Source organism: Pteropus medius, unplaced genomic scaffold (genome assembly GCF_902729225.1).
Source record: "Pteropus medius unplaced genomic scaffold, Ma_sr-lr_union100, whole genome shotgun sequence".
Taxonomy (NCBI): domain Eukaryota; kingdom Metazoa; phylum Chordata; class Mammalia; order Chiroptera; family Pteropodidae; genus Pteropus; species Pteropus medius.
In genome coordinates, this window is record NW_024354500.1 from 28,156,868 (window position 1) to 28,181,912 (window position 25,045).

The 25,045-nt window shown below is 35.5% G+C and overlaps 1 protein-coding gene across 1 annotated transcript; it reads left to right on the forward strand.

The window, feature by feature from the left end:
* Positions 1–1,076: 1,076 nt before the first annotated feature.
* On the forward strand, positions 1,077–24,884 carry RAB23 (RAB23, member RAS oncogene family). Its single transcript, XM_039852965.1, has 7 exons — positions 1,077–1,374; positions 7,740–7,955; positions 9,912–9,997; positions 19,848–20,004; positions 21,529–21,611; positions 22,424–22,516; positions 24,018–24,884. The coding sequence occupies exons 2-7, from the start codon at positions 7,801–7,803 to the stop codon at positions 24,155–24,157; spliced, it is 714 nt and encodes a 237-aa protein (XP_039708899.1). The 5' UTR covers positions 1,077–1,374; positions 7,740–7,800; the 3' UTR covers positions 24,158–24,884.
* The last annotated feature ends 161 nt before the right edge of the window (positions 24,885–25,045 follow it).

Genomic DNA, 25,045 nt, shown 5'->3' on the forward strand with positions numbered 1-25,045 from the left:
CATAAATAGACACATGTGTAATCATTGCCAAGATCAACAGAAAATCTTACTAGCATCTTGGAAGCCCCTCTCCCAATTACTATCCCCTCTCTGTCAAGGTAACAATTATCCTAACTTCTAGCAGACTATTTTTCCTTTTTTTTTTTTTTTGCTTATAGAAGTGAACTTAGTGTGCACTTTTGTGTCTAACTTTTTACGCTCAACATTACTTTTCTGCAGTTTATCTATGTTGTTACCTGTAGTTGCAGATCACTCTCACTTGCGTAGTATGCCATCATATAGACGCTGTGAACGTTAATTTATTCTATTGTTGATGGTCTTTTGGGTTATTTCCACTTGGCAGCTATTAAAACAAACACAGCTGTGAACATTCTGATACCTGTTTGTTAGTGCACCATAAGCACGTATTTCTTCTGGCTGTATGAGCTGATGTGGAACTGCTGGGTCACAAGGTATGCTGCTTTAGCAGACAGTGCCAGATTGTTTTTTTGAGTTGTTCCAGTTTACATTCCAGTAGCAGGAAATAAGATTTCATTTAGTCCATATTCTTGCCAACACTGGTATTTTCTTTTATTTTTTCCTAGTCTATCTTGGAATATAAAAACAACTGAAGCAAAGTTTAGATTGCCTTCGGAGGGAACCTTTGGTTTGGTTCTCTGCATTATTAACCATCTCAGACTTCTACTTTGTCCAGCCTCAAACATGTGAACCGTGAGTACATTTTCCCGTGAGTATATTTTCGACTTTGCTCGACTTTTTCGCTAACTCCGCCACTTGGATTCCATCCGGTCAAGAAAATAAGGTGTGTGTCCTAGGCAGAACAAGTCCTTTGAGTATTCTGGAAGTCCGAGCAATGTGTAGGCAAAATTATGCGGACCTTCTCGGGTCAATTGCTTTTTTCTAGACCCCACGATCTAGGAACCTCCTGCTGGACTCCGGTCTCCCCACTGCACACCCGCGTTCCCCCGAAGGCACTGGGAACGCAGAGCAATAACCCTCTCCGCGACCAGCCCGAACAGGGGTGGAGCGGGGCGGGGGAGCGGGTTCCCGCGGAGCATGCGCAGACCAGGCCTGGCGCATGCTCCGCAGGGCGGCGGGTCCACAGATGAGGGGAGTCGAGGCTCCGGCGCCCCATCGTCGCCAGCGGAGGTGTTGCTGAACCGCTTGTTCTGAGCCCTGACTGCCAACAAAGTTCGTTAAAAAATCATAGTCATTCTTAAAAGAGCGAAGGAGGGCGCGAGCCAGCCGGGCGGCCCCCCAGGGGAGCTGGCGCTCTGGGAGGAGGAGGTGACGGCGGCGGCGGCGGCGGCCGTTGCGCCGCGACCGAGAGGAGCCGGTCGCGCCGGGCGGCCGGTCCGTGGCCGGCGGGGGAAGGTGAGTAGCGGCTCGCGCTCCGGGGCAGCGGCGCTGAACTCACTCGCCCTCTCCAGGGGCAAAGGAGTCCTCTGGCTCCGCTGGGGAAGGACCCGCCGCTCCCAGGGGTCCCGGGATGTGCCTCACTCCCGAGACTGGACAGGGGTGTAGGGGGCAGGGGCCTCCAGGCCCGGGCTCCCATCCCCGGGCCCTGGCCGCGGAATGCCGGCTCCCCCGCCCCTGAGCGCGGTGTCCCAAGTTCCTGCTGGAGGAGGTGGGCGGCTCGCCTGCCCGGCGCCCCCTCCCCCTCTCCGCTCCCCGCGGCGGGTCTTCCTGGGTGTGGGTGCCTGGAACTGTCCCTTGGGCGGGAAGGCGCGAGGTGGAGCGGGGGCGAGGCTCCGCGCCGCCAGCCTGGCGGAGCGCCGGATGATTTGCCCTGCCCCAACCCCCAGTGGGGAAGGGGCGACCCAGGCCGGGAGAGACACAAGCTAGGAGCGTTAAGTGTTCGGAGTAGGTTTGATGGGGAAGAGGGTCCCAAGCTCTACCCTAGGTTTTAGACCCTTCTCCTCCTTGCGGAGGGGCCCCCTCCTTAACCCGCGGCTCCACCCTTCCTTAGTTTCTGGCTCGGAGACTGCTAGAATATGAATGAGCCAGACTGCACTATTTCATTGACATTGGCTGCCACAGAATTACTTTACTAGAACCGAGGAGCCATAGGCTGCTCCCAGGCATAAGAACCTGAGGGTGTGTGAAAGTAATAACTTCACTATCAAGTAGCAGTAGACTCTGAAAAGGGTCGGTTACTTCTCTAGGTTTTATATAACTCCTAACATCTAAGTAATTTCATTGAACCTAAGAAGTTTTTCAGTATTTTTTGTAAATATAATCATACCTGTACTTAAGTACAGGCTGTGATGAAAAAACAACCCTTCTGATCAGTGAGTTAACTCATCCTTTCCTTTTCTAGTTTATTAGATTGTATTGGTTGGCAAAATCTTTAAAATTAAAGTTTGGGGAAAGACTGTTTTCATAAAACATTACTGTTTTTATTTAAACAATTTAAATAATTAAAGCTTTTTAATTATTGTACTCAGAATTATGCTTATTTCTTAAGAACATAATTGTTTTGATACAGCGCTTTAAGTCTATAATGTAGTAGTGGCTGATAATCACAAGTTACACTGCCTGTATTAACATCTGATTCCACCTTTTTCTTTAAATTTTATTATTTTTTAAATCATATAGTAAAATTGACATTTTTGGAGGTGTGCAGTTTTATGAATTTTAGATTTATATAACCACCATGAAAATCAGGAACAGTTTCATCACTCACCCCCCAAAAAATGCTCTCTTTTTATCCATCCCTAACCCATCAATTACACATGCTTTTCAACTTAGGGAGGGGTTAGGTCCCCGTAAACCCATTGTAAATTGAAAATGTCATAAGTCTAAATGCATTTAATACATAGTACACTGTAGGGTATCAGTTTACCCTCGTGATTTCGTGGCTGATTGAGAGCTGCGCCTCCCTGCTGCCATGCCCAGCATCATGAGAAAGTGTCATACTGCCAGCCTGGGAAAAGGTCAAAATTCAAAATATTTGAAGTATGGTGTCTACCGAATTCCTGTTGCTTTCACACCATTATAAAGTCAAACCATCGTAAGTCTGGGCCATCCATACTGATCTTTTCTACATTTATCATGTAAATAAAATCATGTACGTGAGCTTTTGATGCTGGCTGCTTTCAGCATAATGCCTTTGAGATTCCTCCAAGTTGTTGCATGCATCAACAATTTCTTTTTTATTGCTAAATAGTATTCTGTTAGATGGATGTACCGATTTGGATTGTTTTCAGTTTTGGGTGATTATGAATAGAGCTGCTATTATAAACTTTGGTGTATAGGTTTTTTTTGTGTGTGTGTGTGAACTTAAGTTTTCATTTCTCTAGGGTGTTGCTAGGAGAGAAGATTGCAGGGTCATGTTAAGTATGTTTAACTTTAAAAGAAACTATCACACTGATTTCCAGAGTAGCTGTATCATTTTGCATTTTCACCAGCAACGTGGGAAAGTACTAGTTGCTCCACATCCTCCTTAGCACTTGGCATTGTCAGTATTTTTAAATTTGGCCATTCTAATAGGCATGTAATGGTATCTTGCGGCTTTACCATGTCTTTAACTAATGGCTAAAGATGTCGAATATCTTTTCATGTGCTTATTTGGCGTATATAATCTTTGGTGAGTATCTGGCCAAGAGTTTTGCCCGTTTTTTAAGTGGATTATTTGCTTTCTTATTTTGAATTTTGAGGGTTCTTTATATATTCTGGATACAAGTTATTTGTTAGATAATTGTTTTACATATATTTTCTCCCAGTCTGTAGTTCATTTTTTCATTCTTTTAAGTGTCTTTCACAGAGCCAATGTTTTTTATTTTGATGAAGTGTATCACAATTTTTCTTTTTGTGGATCTTTTGGTATCATATCTAAGAACTCTGTCTAATCCCAGGTCAAGAGTTTCACCTTCTAAAAGTTTTTTCCTAAAAATTATAATTTTACATTTAGATCTGTGATCCATTTTGGGAATTATTTGTACAAAGTATAAGGTTTAAGAGAAGGGTTACTTTTTTTTGGATGTGGGTATCCAATTGTTCCATCACCATTTATTGAAAAGACTGTCTTTTCTCCATTGAATTGTTTTTGCACCTTTGTCAAAAATCAATTGGCTGTATTTTTGTGGGTCTATTTTTGGGCCCTCTATTCTATTCCATTGATTTATGTATCTTTCTCTTTGCTAGTATCACACTTTCTTGATTAAGTTGCTTTATAGTGTATTAAAATCGAGTAGTCTGACATCCTCCAATTTTATTTTTTTCAAAATTGTTTTTAGCTCTTCTAGTTCCTTTGCCTTTCCATATAAGGTTTAGAATCAGGTTATCTCTAACTACAAAATAGCCTGCTAGTACTTTGGAATTAAACCATAGTTTGATTTGGGGGAGAACTGCTGTTTTTACTTGGTTGAAAATGTTAAACATATCTATGAACATGATACGTCTTTCCATTTACTTAGGTCTTTGTGTCATTAGCGTATTGTAGTTTTCAGCTTACAGATCCTGTACATGTTTTGTTAGATTTATAACAAAGTATTTAACAATTTTGGAACTCTTGTAAATGTCATTTTAAAAGTTTTGGTTTCAAATTGTACATTGTTAAGATACAGAAATACAATTGAGTGTTGTGTGCTGCTCTTATATCCAGTGTCCTTACTAAACTTACTATTAGATCCAGGAATTTTTTTTTTTTTGATTCCTTGGAGTTTTTTACATAGACAGTCATGTCATTCGTTAATAGAGACAGTTTTATTTCTTTTTTCCTTAATCTGTGTTTTATTTATTTTTGCTGCCTATTGCCCTGGCTGAGATTTTGTGTATGATAAATAGGAGAAGTGAGAGTAGGCATTTCCCCAAAGGAGGAAAACAATCAGTCTTTCAGAATTATGATGTTTAGACGTAGGGTTTTTTAATAGATACCCTTTATCAGGTTGAAGAAGTCTTCTTCTGTTTCTAGTTTGCTGAGAGTTTTTCTCACAAATGGATGTTGAGTTTTGTCCAACATTTCCTCTACATTAATTGATATGATACGTGGTTTTTCTTCTTTACTCTGTTAGGAAGTGGATTGTATTAATTGATTTTTGAGTATTGGATCAACCTTGCATTCCCAGAATGAAGGCCACTGGTCCTTGTTATTCTTTTTATATATTGCTGGATTTGATTTACTGATATTTTGTTGAGGATTTTTACTTCTGTGTTCATGAGGGGATATTTGTCTAGTTTTTTTTTTTTTGCACTGTCTTTGTGTGGTAATGGTATCAAGATAATGCTGGCTTTATTAAATAAGTTGAGTGTTTCTTCCACTTCTTTATTCTGGAAGAGATTTTGTATTGTTGGCTTTAATTATTGAAAAGTTTGGTAGAATTCTTCAATGAAATCATCTGAGCCTGGAGATTTCTTTTTGAGTTTTTAAGTTACAAATTCAATTTCTTTGATAGTTACAGAGCTATTCAAATTACATATTTCATATTGAGTGAGTTGTGATAGTTGATATTTTTCAGAGACTTGGTCCATTTCATCTAAGTTGTCAAATTTATGTGTATAGAGTTGTTCGTTGTATTATCCTTTTGTAGTGATATCCCCATATCATTCCCGATATTGGTAATTTGTATCTTCTTTTTTTCTGTCAACTTTATTGATCTTTTCAAGAAACCAACTTTTATTTTATTATTTTTATGTTTCAATTTCATTGATTTCTGCTCTTTATTATTTCCATCCTTTGCTTGCATTGGCTTTGTTTTGCTCTTTCTATTTTTTTGAGGTGGGAGCTTAGATCATTGATTTGAGACTTCCTTTCTAAGGTAAGCATTCGGTGCTGTAAATTTTCCCTCTCAGCACTACATTGGCTATCTCCCACAAATTTTGACAAGTTGTCTTTCATTTCTTTCAATTCAGTTACTTTTTAAAATTTTCTCTTAAGTTTCTTCTTTGGCCCTTGGATTGTTTAGAGGTCTGTGTTTTTAGTTTTCAAATGTTTGGAGATTTTCTTCTTTTCTGTTACTGATTTCTAGTTTGGTTCCATTGTCCCATTATTTTAAGTTTGTTAAGGATTGTTTTATGGCCTAGAATGCGTTCTATCTTGATATATGTTTAGTGGGTGCTGGAAAAGATGAATATTTTACTGTTGCTATGTGGACAGTTCCATAAATGTTGATCTGATTTAGAAAGTTTTATTATTTTTAGAATTTCATTTTGTTTTATCTGTGGTGTTTTCGAGTATATCTCTTTGTGTAACTTTAGTAGTTACTCTGGGTATTACATTATATATATGTAATTTATCACAATCTATTGGTATCAACATTTTACCAGTTCAAGTGAAGTATAGAAACCTTACTTCCCTTTACATCCCTTTTTTCTCTCCCATTTGTGTTAATTGGCTTAAATATTTTCCTTACATATATTGAAAATCACATTGGACAGTGTTAAAGTTTTTGTTTCAACTGTCTAACTTAATTTAGAACACTCAAGAGAAATCTGTTGTATTTACCCATATTTTTGGACCTACCATGTTCTTTCTTTTGTTCTGATATTCTAAGTTTTGTTTTGTTTTGTTTTGTTTTTTAATCATTTAATTGTGTCTGAGGTGGAGACCTAGAACCTTTAATAAATGTTCTTAGATGATTCTTCCAATCATATGCTAGGGATAATTACTGAAACTATTAGGGACACAAAAAAGTAATGTTCTTCATATTTCAGATTGTGTAGTGATTGTATAGATGGATTTTCAGTTAAGGTAGTTGGAGTATAATAGCTAGGTTGACAGGAACTTAACTAGTAATTTCAGAAGAAATATGAAGAAATTAACTTTCCGGTTTTTTTTTCAGTCTAAAATACAAACGGGGTGGCTCCATAGTGTTGGGGTGGCTCCATAGCGTAGTGGTTAGTATATCTGCTTTACACGCAGAAGGCCCAGGTGGAGCCACGGGCCATACCCCGGGTGCGGGTATGGGTCCGGGCGCACCGGGGGAGGGCGGGTGGGGAGTGGGATTAAAGAGGGTAAAAAGATAATAAAAAATAAAATGCAAACAGTACACATTCTATTACTTTCATTAGATGAGTAACAATAGCTAGTCTGAAACTAAATTCTAAAGAAAGAATGCATGGTATAAGATTATTTGTAGAGGATTTATTGTAACTTGAACACTAAAAGATTGTAACTAAGAGCCCAGTGCTGTCACACAGTTGTACATTATTATATAAAATCTTTCTTTAGGGGTACTTTTCTAGGTTATCAGTTATTACATTGAGGTTGAAAAAGCAATTTCCTTAGATTTTATATTTATTGCCCAGTTGGTGGTAACTGTGGAGGGTTTATTATGTTTTATAAAATTACCATTTTTTGAATGCTTAACTTATACCATATTAGGTGCTTTATAAGTATCTTTGGTCAACAATCCTATGATGTAAATAAATATTCCCAGGAAACTGAAACTTAAAGAGGTTAAGCAATAACTTCATTAAGAGTACAGAACTAGTAAATGGCAACTTTAAATCAGGCCTCAACTCTAACATCCATAGTCTTAGTATCTATCAAAAGTAAAACTATATAATCTAGGCATTTATTGATACCTGGATGTCATACGTTATGCTGTTGATAAGGATTCAAAAATGATTTTATTGTCCTTCTTTTCAAAGAATTTATAGTATCTAAACAGAGTAGGGAGGGAGCCTCCATCTGGAAAGAAATTCTTGCAATGTAATGTAATTATTTCTTAAAACAATTATAGTTTATTTTATTTTGTATAATTTTTATGTCACGAAAAAATAATTTTAAACCACAGATTTGAGAAAGACCTGATCAGCTGGAATTAAAGTTGGTACAAAACCTTTTCAACTCCAAAAATGTTGGAGGAAGATATGGAAGTGGCTATCAAGATGGTGGTTGTTGGGAATGGTGCCGTTGGAAAATCAAGCATGATTCAGCGATATTGCAAAGGCATTTTTACAAAAGACTACAAGAAAACCATTGGAGTTGATTTTTTGGAGCGACAAATTCAGTACGTACATGGCCATTTTATCCCCTTGGTTTTGATTTGTGAACTGTGTTCAAGACTTCCATCAGAGTAATAATTAATTACAGTACAGTCCAAGGATAGGCATCTAGTAGTAGGGGCTCATGGGATAGTTGGTGGTGGTTTTCAATTACTTATTCAGTGTGTATCTTTATCCTGCTATCTTTTCCCCTACTTTCATCTCTTTTCCCTTCCTTCCTCATTTTTTCTTCTTTTTTTCCTTTATCCCTTTCTGTGCCCTCATTTTTTACCCTGTGTCTGTTTTGTGCTTACTGATGACACCTTGGGCAACTTCTTAAACACATACTAGTGCTTGACTCCAATGAGACTTACATCTGCTATTTTATTTGGAAGAAAACTTACCCGTCTCTCAGAATAGTTTTCATTTCTTCCATCATGGGACCCTTTTGTTCAGAATCCTTCTTCTATTTTTAAAACTGGGCAAGACTATAAGCAGTTAGAGAATTAATCATTTGTTTTTATTTCAAAGAAATAAGAGAAAGCATATTTAGGAGGCTATCTTACTTCAGGAAATCCAATTTCTAAAACAGCCAAGTAACACTTTGTCATTAATCCCGGAGACTTTTAAGGATATTTTAAATTGTAGGAGATAAAAAATGTATTACAGAAAAAAATAACATTAAACAAATCTGACTTAACTAGTACAGACATTAACATCAAGGATAGTTGTGTTCATTGTTTTAAAAATTGTTGAATTTCTTATTTATATTCGTTACTCTCTTTTTAAAATATTTTTGTGTTTGTTTCCTTCCTTAGATATTTTAAGAGGATTCATTTTAAGTCTTGATGATTTGTTTTTTGTACTTGATATCTGAACCAAATTAATATTTTAAGTATAGAGTTGATCCTCATTATTCATAGGTTTCATATTAATATTTTAAGTATACAGTTAATGCAAATTCACCTACTTGCTAAAATTTATTTATAACCCCAGAATTAGTACTCCCAGTGCTTTGGTGGTCATTCGTGGACATGTACAGAGCAGCAAAAAATTTGAGTCGCCCTTCACACACATTCCCAACTTTGGTGGAAAAAGGTGACCCTCTTCCTCCTTGTTTCATTTTTCATACTATAAACAAGTGTCCTTTAGTTTTTTTTAGTTTTGATCTTGTTTTTGTGCCACATTTGTGTGCTTTTTGTTGGTGATTTTGTTGTTTAAAATGGCCACCGAGCACAGTGCTGAAATGCCGTCTGGTGTTCCTAAGTGCCAGAAGCCTGTGTCATACAGAGAAAGTATGTGATAGATAAGCTTCTTTCAGGCATGATATAGCCGTAGGCTGCGAGTTCAGTGTTAATGAATTAACGATATATATTAAATAAGGTGTCTTTAAACAGAACCACACAAAAAACAAGGTTATGTATTGATCAGTTGATAAAAATGTAACCGGGGGCTCATAGGAGTCAAACCTGTTTCCTTTTGGAGCTGTGGTTCAGTATTTGCTAATACAGTGTTTGCTGTGACTTTACAGAACATAACTACTGTGAATAAGACATGGGACTATATGACAAAATAGAGTTAAAGGGAAAGCAAGCAGGTAAACTGCTTCTTTCCTTTCTTAGACTATCACTTGTGCACCAGAACCCGTTAGAATGGTGTAGTGAGAGGAGAGAGTAAGCACTGACCTCGGGGAATTCCCTTTTCCCAATACTGCTCGTCTTAGAGCCACCACTGTCTGTGACTGTTGTCAGAGGAAAAAACATGGCAGGTAAATCCAAATGATAAAGTTATAGCTTTAGGGGAATGTCTTTTACCCTTACTTTCACTGTTGGTAATGGTATCAACATTTAGAGGTACTTCATCGGAGTGAAACCAACAATGTAGTTGTAGTACTTCCAGATTTGAAAAATAAAAATATACACAAAGCTATATTACTAAAGACATTTCCTTTACATATGAAATAAATTCATGTCTTGTTCCAGAGTTAATGATGAAGATGTCAGACTAATGTTATGGGATACAGCAGGTCAAGAGGAATTTGATGCAATAACAAAGGCCTACTATCGAGGTAAATTGTGGGGTTTTTGTTTGTTTGGGTATGTTCTTTGGCTAAACAAAAAGCTTTGCTTTTTTTGTTTCCCATAGAAAGGTTTCCCTTTAAGAATACATAAATTAATTTTAAAGTATTTTTTTAAAACCCAAGATCATTATTCCTCTAAAAATTTTGTTGAGTGGTAATACTTTGTACTATAGATAGTTTGTCTCTGCCTTTAGAATTACATAACTTATATAGGCATTCCCAGATCTAATCAGTCAGAAAATGTTAAATGCCTGCTTCTGACAAACATACAAAAAAGTAAAGCCCCTGCAAATGAGATGACATTTTGTTATGACACATGAAATTGCATGGGTAAAGCCTTTTCAATGCTATAGGAATTTAAAGAAGTATGAGATAACATGTAAAAAGACAGAACTGCAACTATAGAATTTAAGACTCTAAAATGTGGGGTTAAACTCCTCAAGAAAAGCTTAGATTTCTAAATTTCCATTAACATTTTCCTATAAAATTTTGTCTTATTCTTTTGGAATTTGGCATTTTTAGTGTTTCTCCACCTCATTGCCAATGGAGATTATAATGAGAGTAAACCAACTGAAAGCTTGATCTAGTATGTAGCATTATAGCCTCTCGATGCTTTTGAATATGTATCTTGTTTTCTCCACTTTTGAAAATGTGGGATTTATTATAATAATGGCAACTGAGGTCTAATAAAAACATAATTTCACTAACATGTAAGCAACCAAAGAATTTGCCTTTCTAAATTGATACCAAGGAAACTTGACTTCCATTGCTTGCTCTAAGAAAACATTTTGGCTCCTTGAGAAATAAGACGGGTGTACCTCTTAGGTATCATCCTATTAATGCCACCACTCCTTACTGCTCACTCTGTTTACTGTGTTCTTAAAGGCTTCCCATCTGCTGTAGCTTTGATTATTGTTCTCCGGTGGATGTCAGTTTGGGTCTCGAGCACCTGTATCATGAGGGGGAATTATGTTCTTACTACCCAAAGCTCTTCTTAGAATAGATGATATTTTTATCAAATTAGGAATTTCATGAGCATTGATGCTGTTGATTAACAGGCCCTAAAAGTACAGTTTATTCTTGGGTAAAGGTTGTTTGTATTTTTTTTAGTGGGATTACCACCACAACCCACCACCCCCATCCCACAAACACATACAACACATAGGAAAAAATAAAAAACCTATGTGGAAGCACTAAAAAGTAGTAGGATTGCATGAGTCATTGTTTTCTTTTTACCTATTTAGCTTTTTTCCTCTAAATTCTCAGCATGAAATCTATGTTCTTTTGTGAGGAAAAAAATAGGTTGGGTTATTTCTTTTTAAGCTTTTGACAGTTTGATATGGTGATATTATTTTTTAACAAGTATGGTTATTTTTGGAGAATGTATTTATCATTATATATCTCTGATTTTAAAATGCAAAACTGTATGAGTCTACAATTATCCCAAAATAAAGTTTAACTTAAAAGCCAAAGTCATCAAATGTGAAAAATGACTTGATTTGTATATAAATAAAAAGGAGTAAATGTTGGACCCATACAGTTAAGCAGATCATTTGGGTCCCCGATTAAAGAAAAAAGACCTGGTAGTTATAAAAATATTTTAATTTCCACTGTTTTAAAGGTATTAATGCTTTCTCTAGTTTTTGCCATAAGACCATTAAACATTATTATCTTTTAATTTTTAAAATTTGGCTCATCCAGTTTGTTGTGTATGTCTTGTTTGGTACTTTTGAGGTATCTATAAATCATACTGTCTCTCTTTAATATGTCTACAAAAAATATTCTTTGCCAGATACTAAAAAGAGAGCCCATAATTATTACTTTTTACATCTTAATTGACTATGGGTGATGTTTAAATTTCTTTCCACTTTGTTTCATTTGGACTAAATGGCTTTACATGGCTTTGATTTCCCTGTATTTAACTTTTTTTAAAAAAAATTTATTTATTTAAATTAGTTTCAAGTATATAATACATTGGTTAGACATCTATAATGTTCATAAAACGATTCCCCCAGTTGCTCCCTCCCTCCCCTGGCCCTCCACCTAGCCATCATATTAATGCTAACTGCATTCCCTCCGCCAGGCTCCCCATCCCTGTGACCAACTATCAACTACTAATTTGTACTTCTTTAACCCTTCACTCCATTCTCCTAGCCCCTTAACCCCCTCCCCTCTGTCACCAAACTGTCCACTATATTTGTGAGTCTGTTTTTGATTAGTTTGTTCTTTTTGTTCCTTAGATTCCACATATAAGTGAAACCATATGGTATTTATCTTTGTCTCACTTATTTCACTCAGCATAATAACCTCTAGGTTATTGTAAATAACCATCCATGTCATTGCAAATGGTAGGATTTCATTTTTTTAATAACTGAGTAATATTCTATTGTATATACCGATCATAATTTTTTTATCCAGTCGTCTGTTGATGGGCATTTAGGTTGCTTCCATATCTTGGCTATTATAAATTATGCTGCCATGAATATTGGAGTGCATTAGATCTTTACAAGTTATTGTTTCGGTTTTCTTTGGATAAATACCCAGAAGTGCAATTGCTGGGCCAAAAGGTATATTCATTTTAAATTTTTTGAGAAACCTCCATACTGTTTTCCATAACGGCTATACCAATTTGCAATCCCACCAACAATGTATGAGGGTTCCCTTTTCTCTGCATCCTCGCCATACTTGTTTTTCGATTTATTGATGATAGCCATTCACAGGTGAGGCAATCTCATTGTTTTAATTTGCATTTCTCTGATGGTTAGCGACCTTGAGCATCTTTTCTGTCTATTAGCCATCTGTATGTCCTCTTTGGAGAAGTATCTGTTCAGATCTTCTACCCATTTTTTAGTTGGATTGTTTGTTTTTTGTTGTTGAGTTGTATAAGTTCTTTATATATTTTGGATATTAACCTCTTATCAGATGTGTCATTAGCAGATATTTTCTCCCAAACAGTCGATTGTATTTGTTTTGTTGATGGCTTCTTTTGCTGTACAAAAACTTTTTAGTTTGATGTAGTCCCATTTGTTTTTCCTTTTGTTTCCCTTGCCCGAGAAGATATATCTGAAGAGAAATCCCCTTTAGTAATATCAGAGCGTTTACTGGCTATGTTTTCTTATAGAAGTTTTATGGTTTCGGGTCTTATATTTAAGTTTTTAATCCATTTTGAGTCTATTCTTGTATATGGTGTAAGAAGGTGGTCCAGCTTTTTTTTTTTTTTTGCATGTATCTGTCCAATTTCTCAACACCATTTATTGAAGAGACTGTCTTTACCCCATTGTATATTCTTACCTCCTTTGTCATATATCAAGTGAGCATATAGGCGTGGATTTATTTCTGGGCTCTCTATTCTGTTCCATTTATCAATGTATCTATTTTTATGCCAGTACTGTATTTAACATTTTAACATAAAGTGATCTTAAGCATATAAATAGATATCTGTTAAAAGCTTTTCTTAAAATATAACTTGTTTTTAGCCAACTATGTTAAAATAGCAAAAAGGGTCTTAAGTTTCAGCTTCTTGTTATAAGTTTATCATATCCCAATTTGAATTAAGGAACAAAGAGTGGCAATTAATCTATACATTTGAGAAATAGCATATTGAACATTCTTTATGCTTTCTTTTGAGGTTCCATCAGAATGCTTTGGTTGCTGCTGACAACAGAAAACCAATTTCGAACTGGCTTAAACTACAAAGTTTTATTGACTTGTTTAAGTGACAAGTAAAAGTAGCATAGCTTTCAGTTGTAGTTTGTTTTGACTGTAACCTCATTGATTCTCCTGGTTTGCCTCCCTCTCTATGTGGGGTTTCTCTTCATGCTGATTTTCCTCTTGGTTGAAAGATTGCTTCCATCAGCAACAGAAGGTACTTTTTATTTACATCCTTGGGGAGAGAGCATTCCCCACAACAATGGATCAAAAGTCCTGAGCTTTTATCTGATTAGACCACCCTTGACCAGATTACTGTAAGTAGTCAGAGGAATGTGATTACCCTAATTGGCTTGGTACCTGTAGGGAGGGCCTGCCTCCACAGCCCAGGGTAGGTTTAGTCTGCATAAACAGTGGGAAAGAGGTGTTCTCAGGAGGGGAGGGGAACTGAATGTCAGGCCACCGGGTAAAATCTGTTTCTAGTATAGATTCAGATAACGATATAGTTTAATAGAATTAGAGAGTAAGAAGAGAAGGAAAGGGCTGTGATGAATGAGTTTTAAGATATGGTTTTAATGATAGAAATACTATGTTTTATAAAATTATGACTTACTGATTTATGTCTTAGAAATGTATTTGTCAAGTGCATAAAAATTTTGTAAATTTCTTTTAAAAAATGTATTATAATTCATTTAAAAGACCTGTTATACCGAAGACCATTGCTTAAAGGTACTATTATGTTCTTGGAATGCTGGCTTAATTGTGTAGTGAGACATGTTGAAACACTACCTCCTTGTAAATAGGTTAGAACAGAGCACAGATCACATTAGGAAGCTTTTTGGGATCCCAAATTATTCCTCTTGAGCTCTTAAGAAAATCCGTATTAGGTAGCAGAAACCATATTTAGTATGGAAAGTTAGATACAACATAAAATATTAGATTTTCTTTATAGTTTTTTTACTATGATTTGGTTTTACAAAAAGATGCTCTGACTAGCAATATATGGAAATGAGGTTATAGAGTTGAGACTTATCTGAGATTATGCACATAAATAGGAAACTTATTTTTTTAAGAAAAAGTACTCTCACAAACATAACTGAGTATCAGTTGTTAGAAATAGCTCTGGACACAAGAAGCTATTTATAAATTACAATTATAAATGCCAGAATTAAGGAAGAACAGAATTAGTCTATGCAAGTCTCAGATTTGTTTTGAAGTTCTAGGAGCATGAAATCTGTGATAGATTGGTTCATTGAACAATTTGTGTGCTTTAGATTACAGAGTGTCAAAGAGAATAGGGGACAAGCATTTAAAATCTAGAGTAATATCTATGACAGTATATAAAGCCTTGTGTTTTTGTTTGATCTTTGCCGTAGTCAAATTTTACACTGTGTTCTTTAGAGCAGAGTTTAAATTTTAATGTGCAAATGAATACCCCAGGGAGCTTGTTAAAATGCAAACTCTAATTCAGTAAATCTGTGGGTGGCTCTGAGATTCCTCATTTCTACAACCTCCCAGTTGGCACCGATGCTGCTGGAACTCAGCTATACTCAGAACAAGTCTAGAGATCATCTTACAAGTAGGGTCTTACAGTGATTCGAAGACAGAATTACTCTCTACAAATTATGTGTCTTGGGGGGTATTTTTTGAATTGCATTCAGAAATAGTAATATTTTTTTAATGATCTTATTAATTAGGAATAAATATTTGCTATTGGTGATCTTATAATTGACACCAAAACTTACTCTGATCTCTGTATTCCTGATAAGTGGATAAGTGAGTAGCTTGTTAACTATTAGAGACTCCTTTGTGGGTAGTTTACTATTATCTATGATGAAGTACCTTTCCAACAGTGTGATTTTTAGGGTAGGTAGTATCGAAGGAAAATTGAATAGTACAAAAAATAAAGATCTGTGAGATATATGGATAGAAAACACCTCCTGCTTTTAAATATCAAAGGTAAATATGTCCAAATAACTACAACAGAAGAGTTAAAACATTAACTGTCCTAAAGGCATGGGTACCAACACTGAACTGGAGGTTAAAAGTAGAAAACAAAAGTATAACAGTATAGGGTCATTTTTGAATTAAGAATATTTATAATAGTTGGTATGTTCAACAGGCACAGCTCATGAAGTTACAAAATGCAACTTTTGTCTCTTGCCATCCCTTATGTTTATTTGATTAGGCAGTAGGAGAAGTCCTTTCCTTGACCCTCAGTGAAAACTCCCTTCAGCTCATGTCTTTTCTGGTCACTCTCAAGTAATTTTTTCAGCTGCCTCATAGTTATTTCTAGTCATGAACGTAATCTCAATTTGGTAATTAGAATAACCAGTCCTGTGTATGAATCAAAACTCCAATGTAATTTAGCATTAAATCTCTTAACCTTTTGGGGGTTTTAGCAGGCCAGTACCAGTGGTCTGGGAAAAGAATATTGGTTGCTTTCCTCCTCTCACTTTCTTCCTGGCTTGCTAAAGATGTTTCTTTTTTCTCCTGGGTCAGGCCTTGCAGGAATAGGAATTGAGAGACAAGAACACTGTGGTAGGTGCTCTTGTTGTCTGATGGTGGGACCCTCTGGATGGCAGATGTTTAAAGATGATTCTCTAGGTAATCATCCTGGATTCCTCCAAGGTTCCCATTCTTGGGGATGTTCTTCTGGGCAAATGTCTACTTGATCCTGGAAGTTGCTTTGCCCTTTTGTGGGAGTCAATATTCTATTTCCATCTTCTTTATGCTAAGCTCTCATCACCCTGTAAGTGGCTCTGTTGGACTTGATTTAAAATGACTCCATGCTGGCATGTCTCTTAGACATGGTTCGCCTTTACGTACACGAAATTCTTGTGCATTCTCTCTTGCTATCAATGGGAGCGCAGTTGCTCCCAAATGCAGTTCTCTTTTTATCTGTTGGCCTGTCTTTCCACTCTTGCTTCCATCTTTCTCAGGGTTGAATTAAGGCATGATGAGTCCAGAGTATCCCTCAATGGCTGGGAACATGTATCAAGCTCCTTAAGTGTACTTGCTGAAGTCCAATCCTTCTAGGTTGAGATGAAGGAGATAATGATACTACACTTTTCCACTCACCTCACTTTCAAGAGAGAAGGGCTGGGGTGGATAGTACTTTCTCTAAAGAAATTTGTTATAAATCATCTTCCTTTCCCCCTCTTCTCAATTGTTTAAAAAAAAAAAAAAAGATTCTTGACGTGCTTGAGGGAGTTCCAGAATTGTGTAGGATTTATAGCTATTTCCTTTGTAATTTCTGCAAATAACGATCTTCTCACACGTATCTTGAATCTGATATTTGCTTTCTTTTATTGATACCTCAGTAAAAAAAAGAGCCCTCTTTTAAGTTCTTTTAATATTTATTTGAAAGGGTTTTTTGGCGGGGGAGGGGGTGCTTTTTAGGATTTTCCTAAACATAAAAGAACCATATGCATCACAATTTGACAGTATTTTATCTCTATGTATGAATGATAATTTCTCGGGGAAATTAAAACAAGTAGTTGTCCAGCATTTGTCAGAATTATTATGTAACTGCAAAAGCAATCAGGTTGTCTGTTTTTTGTATTTTTGTTTCATTCTGAGGTGGTTATAGCATCCAATGTGAAGGCTTAGTATCAGGTAAACCATCCTGCTTCAGATTGTTGTACCACTCTTTCTGGAGATTGTAATTTCTCTGGTTATAAATTATTTCTGTCATCTAGTCCAGGTTTTATATTTTCTGCAGTTGTTTTTTTTTTTATTTTTGTTTTTTTGCTATTTTCTTTCTTCTTGTACATTGGGTAGGTCTACTTTTCCCCTGTGGGTTAATAAGCACACTTTCTTTCTTTATTCTTATGGCAATTGCCCTAAAGACACTTGATGTCTTAGTTTGAGCCTCTTCTCCCTAACCCCACTAAAATACACACAGCTGAGCCTCTTCTCCCTAACCCTGCTAAAATACACACAGTAGGGGTGGTATATTTGGGAGGTGATCCCAAGCAGCAGAAGTGAAAGACCAAGGAAAGAGGGAGAAAAACTCATAAAGGGTGTAGTGATGAGCACATTATTTCTGTAGGCAATTGGGGATTAATTCTTCTGAAGAACCATGTAGACAGTTCTCAGGATGGTCCCATCAAGGTGAAGCTGCAGTATTTACCCCATCTCCCATAAGTTGAAGCTTCCCCACCAGAGGCATTAATTCCCCTTTGAGGATGTGATAAACCAAAGGTTCTTTCTGAAATATCAGTAAAAGCCCTGAGGCAGAAAAGCAGGAGCCAAGTGCAGCATATGCTTGAGGTAGGATACTAGCAACAGGCAGGAACTGTCCTCCACAGCTGTAGTGAAATCAGAGGCTGAGGGGACAAGTGTAGGACCTCACTTGTTTATTTATCTCCCTTGATTACTTAAACATATCAATATTTTATCTTCTTCCCCTGGGGTTGTTATGGACACTTTCTTTTATCCTTTGATCCTTGATTTTTTTCAACATTGTTTTTATTAGGCCATCATTCTTGCTGCCCATATCTCTAGTACTATCTGCATAGTTTGGGTTGTTTTATTTTTTAATCGTCGTAACATTATTTTTTTAATATTTCAGTTTTGATGTGTCGTCTTCTTTATATCCTTAGTTGTGGGAGTTCTGTTCAGCTAGTCTTCAGATGGTTATCCAGGGTAATTGTTCTATAATTAGTTATAATTTTGACATGGTCATGGGAGGAGGCGAGCACAGCATTTACTTACTCTGCTATCTTGACCAGAGTCACTTTTTAAAAATTATATACTTCCTCTAAGGGTTTTTTTGAAAAAAACTTTTTAAGTGTTTAAGATCTTGTATTCCTGGAAATACCCTATTGGGCCCTTAAATTTAAATGACAATTGACATAAAATTCTAGGTTTAAATTTAACAAATAGTGGTATAGTAAAACTTAGTTAAAGAAAAGTTAAAGAATGATTAAATAATATTTGTAATTTAAGTAAATATTAGAGTAAATTCAAGTAAATATAAATTTATTTACCAATATACTAGTATAATCTTATCCATTTTATTCCTCCTTAAATTCTGACAAGGTCTTAGAGTGTGTCTGTCTGTCTCTCTTTTATCCCCCTCCAAATTCTGTATAATTAATTAAAACCTGTCTAGAGTAGGGAAGATTTTCCCAGATGAATCTTCTGCTTTTACAGTAATGGTGAACTGCCAGTTTTCACTTTTCTTATATGCTCTTATGCTTTCTACAGTATTCCCTCTGATGATAAACTAAACTTTTTTGGCCTTAGAGTATCTTAGGTAGCCCAGGTATGTATGTCTTGAATCTTAGTAGGAAATTCTTGTACCTAAGGGATCTGGAAGAAAGGGGCAACAGTAGGAAAACATGCCTTGATTCTAGGAAATCCTCTTGACCTTGGTGTAATTTTCTCTTGTTGCCTACACACCTGCTTTTGTCAATATGCTGCCTGATTCAACAGTGAATCATTAATAAAAGAGCTTTTTCCAGAAGGTTGCTTATATTTAATCTTAGATTTTATCAACCTAATGTGATAATTGATAGATAAAATATTATCAATGAGTGTAGTATGAGAATTAAGCAGTTAAACAGGGTAAAACTAAATTAAACTTTTTCCTTCTGTGTTTTTTATATATACATATTATATATATGTAATGTGTGTGTGTGTGTGTGTGTGTGTGTGTGTGTATTCTGGCACTGGTTCTTAAATTATGTTAGCATCATTGTTATTCTGCTACCGAAAGAAAATAATATAGATTTTTTTTTTTAAAAAAAGTAAATAGAATGAGCAAATTATGATTTTTTTCCTCTTAGCTTTTCTTAGATCTGTGTGAAAAGAAATTAAGAAGCAAATGACAAATATTAACAGGAAGAACTTGGCAACAGCCTATCATTTATGCTTAGTTTACCATTCTCTCTAGCCCTTACAATGTATTTAAATATATCAGTATTTCGGGGTGTTCCATACACATTATGTATAGTTTTGAGGTACTTTGATGCTTATACAAGTTTGAGAACCACTGTTTTTGGTAAAAAAATGGTTCTTTGGATTAGGAAATAGTTTATATGTTAAAAAATAAGCAGAGTGCTACAAAGATGAATTCAACATTTATTTACATAAAAATTGCTTTGATAGGTAAAAGTTGCCCTTACCCTACATAGTATTGTTTCATTAATGTAAATAACATTTTTATTTTATGACCTTACAGGAGCCCAGGCTTGTGTGCTTGTATTTTCTACCACAGACAGGGAATCTTTTGAAGCAATTTCCAGTTGGAGAGAGAAAGTAGTAGCTGAAGTTGGAGATATACCAACTGTACTTGTACAAAACAAGATTGATCTCTTGGATGATTCCTGTATAAAGAAGTAAGATAGCTACTTTTGAGGGGGTGGTAATAATTCTATAAAGTTAAAACCTATTTTAACTTTTGCATAGACATTAGAAACCTAGGGAAGTTTTTATAAAGACTGCCTTATACTTAAAGTTTCTGTGAGCTATTCTGAGTGATTGGTTTGGTTTTAAACATGTTCATACCGAAGCAAAGGTATAGAAAATTAAAGGAATAAATTTTGAATGCCCTTTTAGAATTCTAGTGTTACATCCTTGCACCACAAATCCAATTCTTCATGTTAAGTCAAATCTAAATTTAGTAAGAATGTTAAGAAAAACATCCCTAGATGTTTTAATGTCTGGAATAAGTAGCTATCTTATGTTGATGAGTTTAAAGATAAGTAGTTCAGATTCATATTGTTTTGAATATTCAGAACTGTTATGCTCAAATTTGTGAATGAAGTTTAGCATCTAGATAATTTCTTTCTATTAGTATTTGCTCTTTGTATTATTAACGTCTTGCTAGCTTTGAAAATCTTTGCTTGGCTTTTACTTTATTGTTTTATGTTATGTTATCTGTTAATAAATTAGTCCAAAACTTAGTGACTTAAAACAACAAACATTTATTATTTCAGTTTCTGTGGGTCAGGGATTTAGAGTGGCTTGGTGGTGGTTCTGGTTCAGAGTTTTTCACGAAGTTGTAGTCAGGGTGTCAGCGAGGCCTATAGTCACATACAGTCTTGACTGGGGCTGGAAGATCTACTTCCAGGATGGTTCACTCACTTAGCTGTTGGCAGGGGGCCAAAGTTCCTTGCCCTGTGGACTTTTCCCTAGGGCCGCTTGAGTGTTCTCACAGCATGGCAGCTGGCTTGCCTTAGCAGGTGATTCAAGAGAGAGCAAGGCAGAAGCCACAATGTCTCTTATGGCCTAGTCTCAGAAGTAATATACTATCACTTCTGTGTGTTATTGATTACACAGACCAACCCTGGTTACAGTGTGGGAGGAGACTACACAAAGGTATGAAGCCAGAAGGAGGGGTGGGGGACGGAATCATTGGGAACCATTTTGGAGCATAGCTACTACTACAGTGTTCATAAAATCAGGTGTCCACAGTCAGAAGTCATAATAAAACTAAAATGAGGAGTCCACTTTTGTAGACACAGTCATTAATGTACTGACTTTGCCTTTGGCAGCAAAGTAGTTTCAGAGCCAGTAAGAGTAAAATAAGTAATGTCAGTATATGCTTTTCAGAGTTCAATTCAGATTTTAAAAGTAGAGGAGAGGAAATTAAAGTATTATATTAAAAAAGTGATATTTAGATATTTGAAGGCTAGAGTTGAGTGACTTTACAGTTACAGTATAATGGTTGGTGTTTATCCCCCAACAGTGGTGAAAACTAAAAATCCTGTTCAAGCACTGAGAACATAGCTTTAACCAGTCTGGAATGTCTGACATCCCTCACCCCCAAGCTGTATTCACTAAATGTAATAAAAGTGATTTTTTAAAACAAACTACCAGAAAGTACCTTTATAAGCATTTTTTTTAATTGATGTATATAGTGAGGAAGCTGAAGCACTGGCAAAAAAGCTAAAGCTAAGATTCTACAGAACATCAGTGAAAGAAGATCTAAATGTGAATGAAGGTAAACTGCCTTTAAAAAAATTAACAGGAAGTTTGTTTTATTATTATGTTTTTTCTATTGTGTTGTTTAGAAAACATTTTTAATAAAAGTAGAATTTTCTTGTTACTTAAGTAAAATTTAAAGGTATCATCTTTGAGTTAGTCTTTATTTACTAATGTCTTAGAACACTTATTACTCTACAGCAAAAAAAAAACTTGTTTTTTTTTTTTAGTCTTTAAAAATAAAATACTGTGTAAGTGAGTATGCTTGTATGTGTTTTTCATCCATAACTTAAAATTACTGAATTGTTTTAGAATTTCACAGTAGTGGATATTCCATTAGGTAGTTACAATGACCTTAATTTGTTTAATAAGACTTCCTAGTTCAAGAAAGTGATATTAGAGAAAGATGATTGTTATTTTTCTCATTCCACAATTGTTACTTAATTTTATTAAATTCCAACCTGGTTGTTGTTGAGATGTCTTCTGGATAGTTTTTTTCACCTATAGAAAGGAGACATCTTTTTTAAGACTGAGTCATTTGTGTTGCTGAATATTACTATTTACTATTACTTAAAACTAAAGAGCCAGTGACTACAAATATTATTCATTTCTTTACTAATGCCATTATATGTTTATTACCGTTGTACTTAGGTATTGCTCAAACACATTTTTAAAGTTGAATTTTTTCAATTAGATCGTATACTTCTAATTCTATTTCAATTTTAAATTCGTTTAGTAAGTATAAATATAGTTAAGTAATTGAAATAACAGATTTTATATGTATAAATCATACTGACCTGGTTAGGGTTTTCGTTTTTGTTTTTATTCTAGTTTTTAAATATTTGGCTGAAAAATATCTTCAGAAACTCAAACAACAAATAGCTGAGGATCCAGAATCAATGCATTCAAGTAGTAACAAAATTGGTAAGTACCCAGGAAGTTTTAGAACCATGTTTACCTGGTAAATTGATTTTCTGTTCATTATTACCATAGTTACAATATTTTATACAATATGCTCATTTTTTTAAGAAACGTAATTATAAAGTTTTAGGTCAGAAATTAGTAAATTTAGGAGTATCAGCTCTCTTACTAAAGGTATATTGATTCTCACTGTAGGATATATTGAATACAGGCTCTCTTCATTACAACATCCAAAGACCATTTGTCCTTCCTATGCGACCTTGTGCCTCATTATTATATGTATACCCATTTACTGGTTCCACCAGAGGTCTTGCTATTTCTTGAGCATGCCCAGTGCTGTCTGTCTTCTTCACTTTTGCTCATTTCATTTCTTCCATCAAAAATGACTTCCCTTCCCATCCTCTGTCAAAGATCTATTCATTCCTCAGTGACTGTCTAGAAAGCTCTCTCAGCTATATAGTTGGCTCAAGCAAGAACCTCATACTTTTCCTCTAAACAAAGAGAGATCTAATCTAAGTCCAGGACATTGCCAAGTGTCTAGTTCCACCTTCTTCATGTAGTTCATCCTTTCTTATGAATTAGCTGTAATCAGTCCTTCCTTTGAACCATATGTGGGATCTTGTGTGTCTTTAATGCACTTAACATATAACGTCTTAGAGCATTACTTGTTTGTATACTAACTCACTGCACTTGAGATTGTCAACTTCTCATGGGCAGGATTTGGTCTTAGTCACCTTTATATCGTTTATAGTGTCTCTGGCCCAGAGTTTTTGTATCATGGATGATAAATAGTTCGTTAATTGGATTTTACATTTTAAGATCAGCAGAGTTCAAAATGGAAATTATAAAAGTTAAAAGTCTTTCTTTAGTTCATCCCTTTTATCTACTCATGACTTTAATTATCTGTAGACCATTCTGTGTTATTCTAGCCTAGACAGGAAAGTCGTATGTTACTACCAGCTTTTACATCTGCAGTATTTTTAATTCATATAAAATTTCACAAATACTGTTAACTACAAATAAGGTATTCTTGAGGAAGTTAGATGATGTAAAGTTAATAAGTGAAATTATTAAAATTATTGTAATTACTGATACAGAATTTCAAAAACAGATTGTTAATGAAAAGATGCAGAACAATGTGTAGAGTAAGTCATATTTGGGTAGCAAAGGGAGGAAAAGAAGAGTATATATACATTTTTGTCTACATATATGTAAAATAACTCTGGAAGGATACACAGGGAAACAAAACATCCATGCCTTGCGGGAGGGAAACTGTCACGGGGTGGATGGCTAAGGATGGAAGGGAGACTTCACTGTGACTCCTTTTGTATCCTTTAACTTTGAACTATCTGTATCGGCTATTAAAAATAAATGAAAGCAAAATTGTATTAAATTTGTAAATACTTGAAAATATTACTGATTTACTAAGAAACCAGATGCACAGTCTCCTGTAACCTTGAAGCGTATCAGTGTCAATCTGTGTGTTTTCCCTCAATTTATACAGGTGTCTTTAATACATCTGGTGGAAGTCACTTGGGTCAGAATTCAAGTACCCTTAATGGTGGAGATGTCATCAATCTTAGACCCAACAAACAGAGGACCAAGAAAAACAGAAATCCTTTTAGCAGCTGTAGCATACCTTAAAATGTTTAGGGAAGAAAAGGATTGACTATATTGTGCAATTCAGTAAGAGCTATATCCAGCTGTCATGATGTTACAAATTTTTTAGCAGACTTTGCACCTAATGGCTCTCTGAAAGTTGACAGACTTAAATATTGTTTGCCAGTGCTTTTCAGTATGGAGTAAGATCTTTGGTGGAAAAGTTACTGCCCTGTGGACTTATTTTAATTTTTTACATTAGACGAAGCTTCTCCTGTTTTTGAAGGAATGCTGTAAGAAATGTCAAAAACAGGTTTTGCTGAATTTTAAATGCTGGAAAACATAAATGAAATGCCTAAATATATTGGTACAGATTTTATTATTATGGGTAAAGGAAAGATAGCAAGCATTCTTTTTCTGAAATGGGTCATCTAGCTTTTCTAGAAAATAGTATTGAATCCAAATACTTAAAAAAAATAATATTGAATGGTAAACCCTAAATCTTGTCAGACTGCATTGGTGTGTATTTTGGCAATGTTACTTGTGCAATATCTGTATAATGTGGAATGTGGAGGTATGCATGCAGATATCTGGTACTGAAGTAAACTGAAGGTGTGCGCAGTGTTTAAGGAAACAGAATCTAATTAATTCATTCATTGAACCATTTACACATCGTATGTATGTTAAAAGTTTTTATTTTCAAATAAGAAATTCCAGACATATTTTGCAAAGGAGATGGGATTAAAAAGTGCTTTGTGCCAAAAGTACCATACCTAATTTTTACAGTGCTTTACTATCAATTTATATTGTTTATAATATCTTTTAAAAGCAGTTTTCCTCTCTGACAGGGTAGATAAAAGAGGAGTATAAATGGTTTAATGCTAGAGTTTCTCTCAGGTGAGACTTGTTGCAGATCTTTTTCGTATGTTCATC

Coding starts and splice junctions, on each gene's coding strand:
- RAB23 (XM_039852965.1), top strand. CDS start 7,801: ATGTTGGAGGAAGATATGGAAGTGGCTATCAAGATGGTGGTTGTTGGG. Junction 7,956..9,911: donor TTTTTGGAGCGACAAATTCA/GTACGTACATGG, acceptor GTCTTGTTCCAG/AGTTAATGATGAAGATGTCA. Junction 20,005..21,528: donor GATGATTCCTGTATAAAGAA/GTAAGATAGCTA, acceptor TGATGTATATAG/TGAGGAAGCTGAAGCACTGG.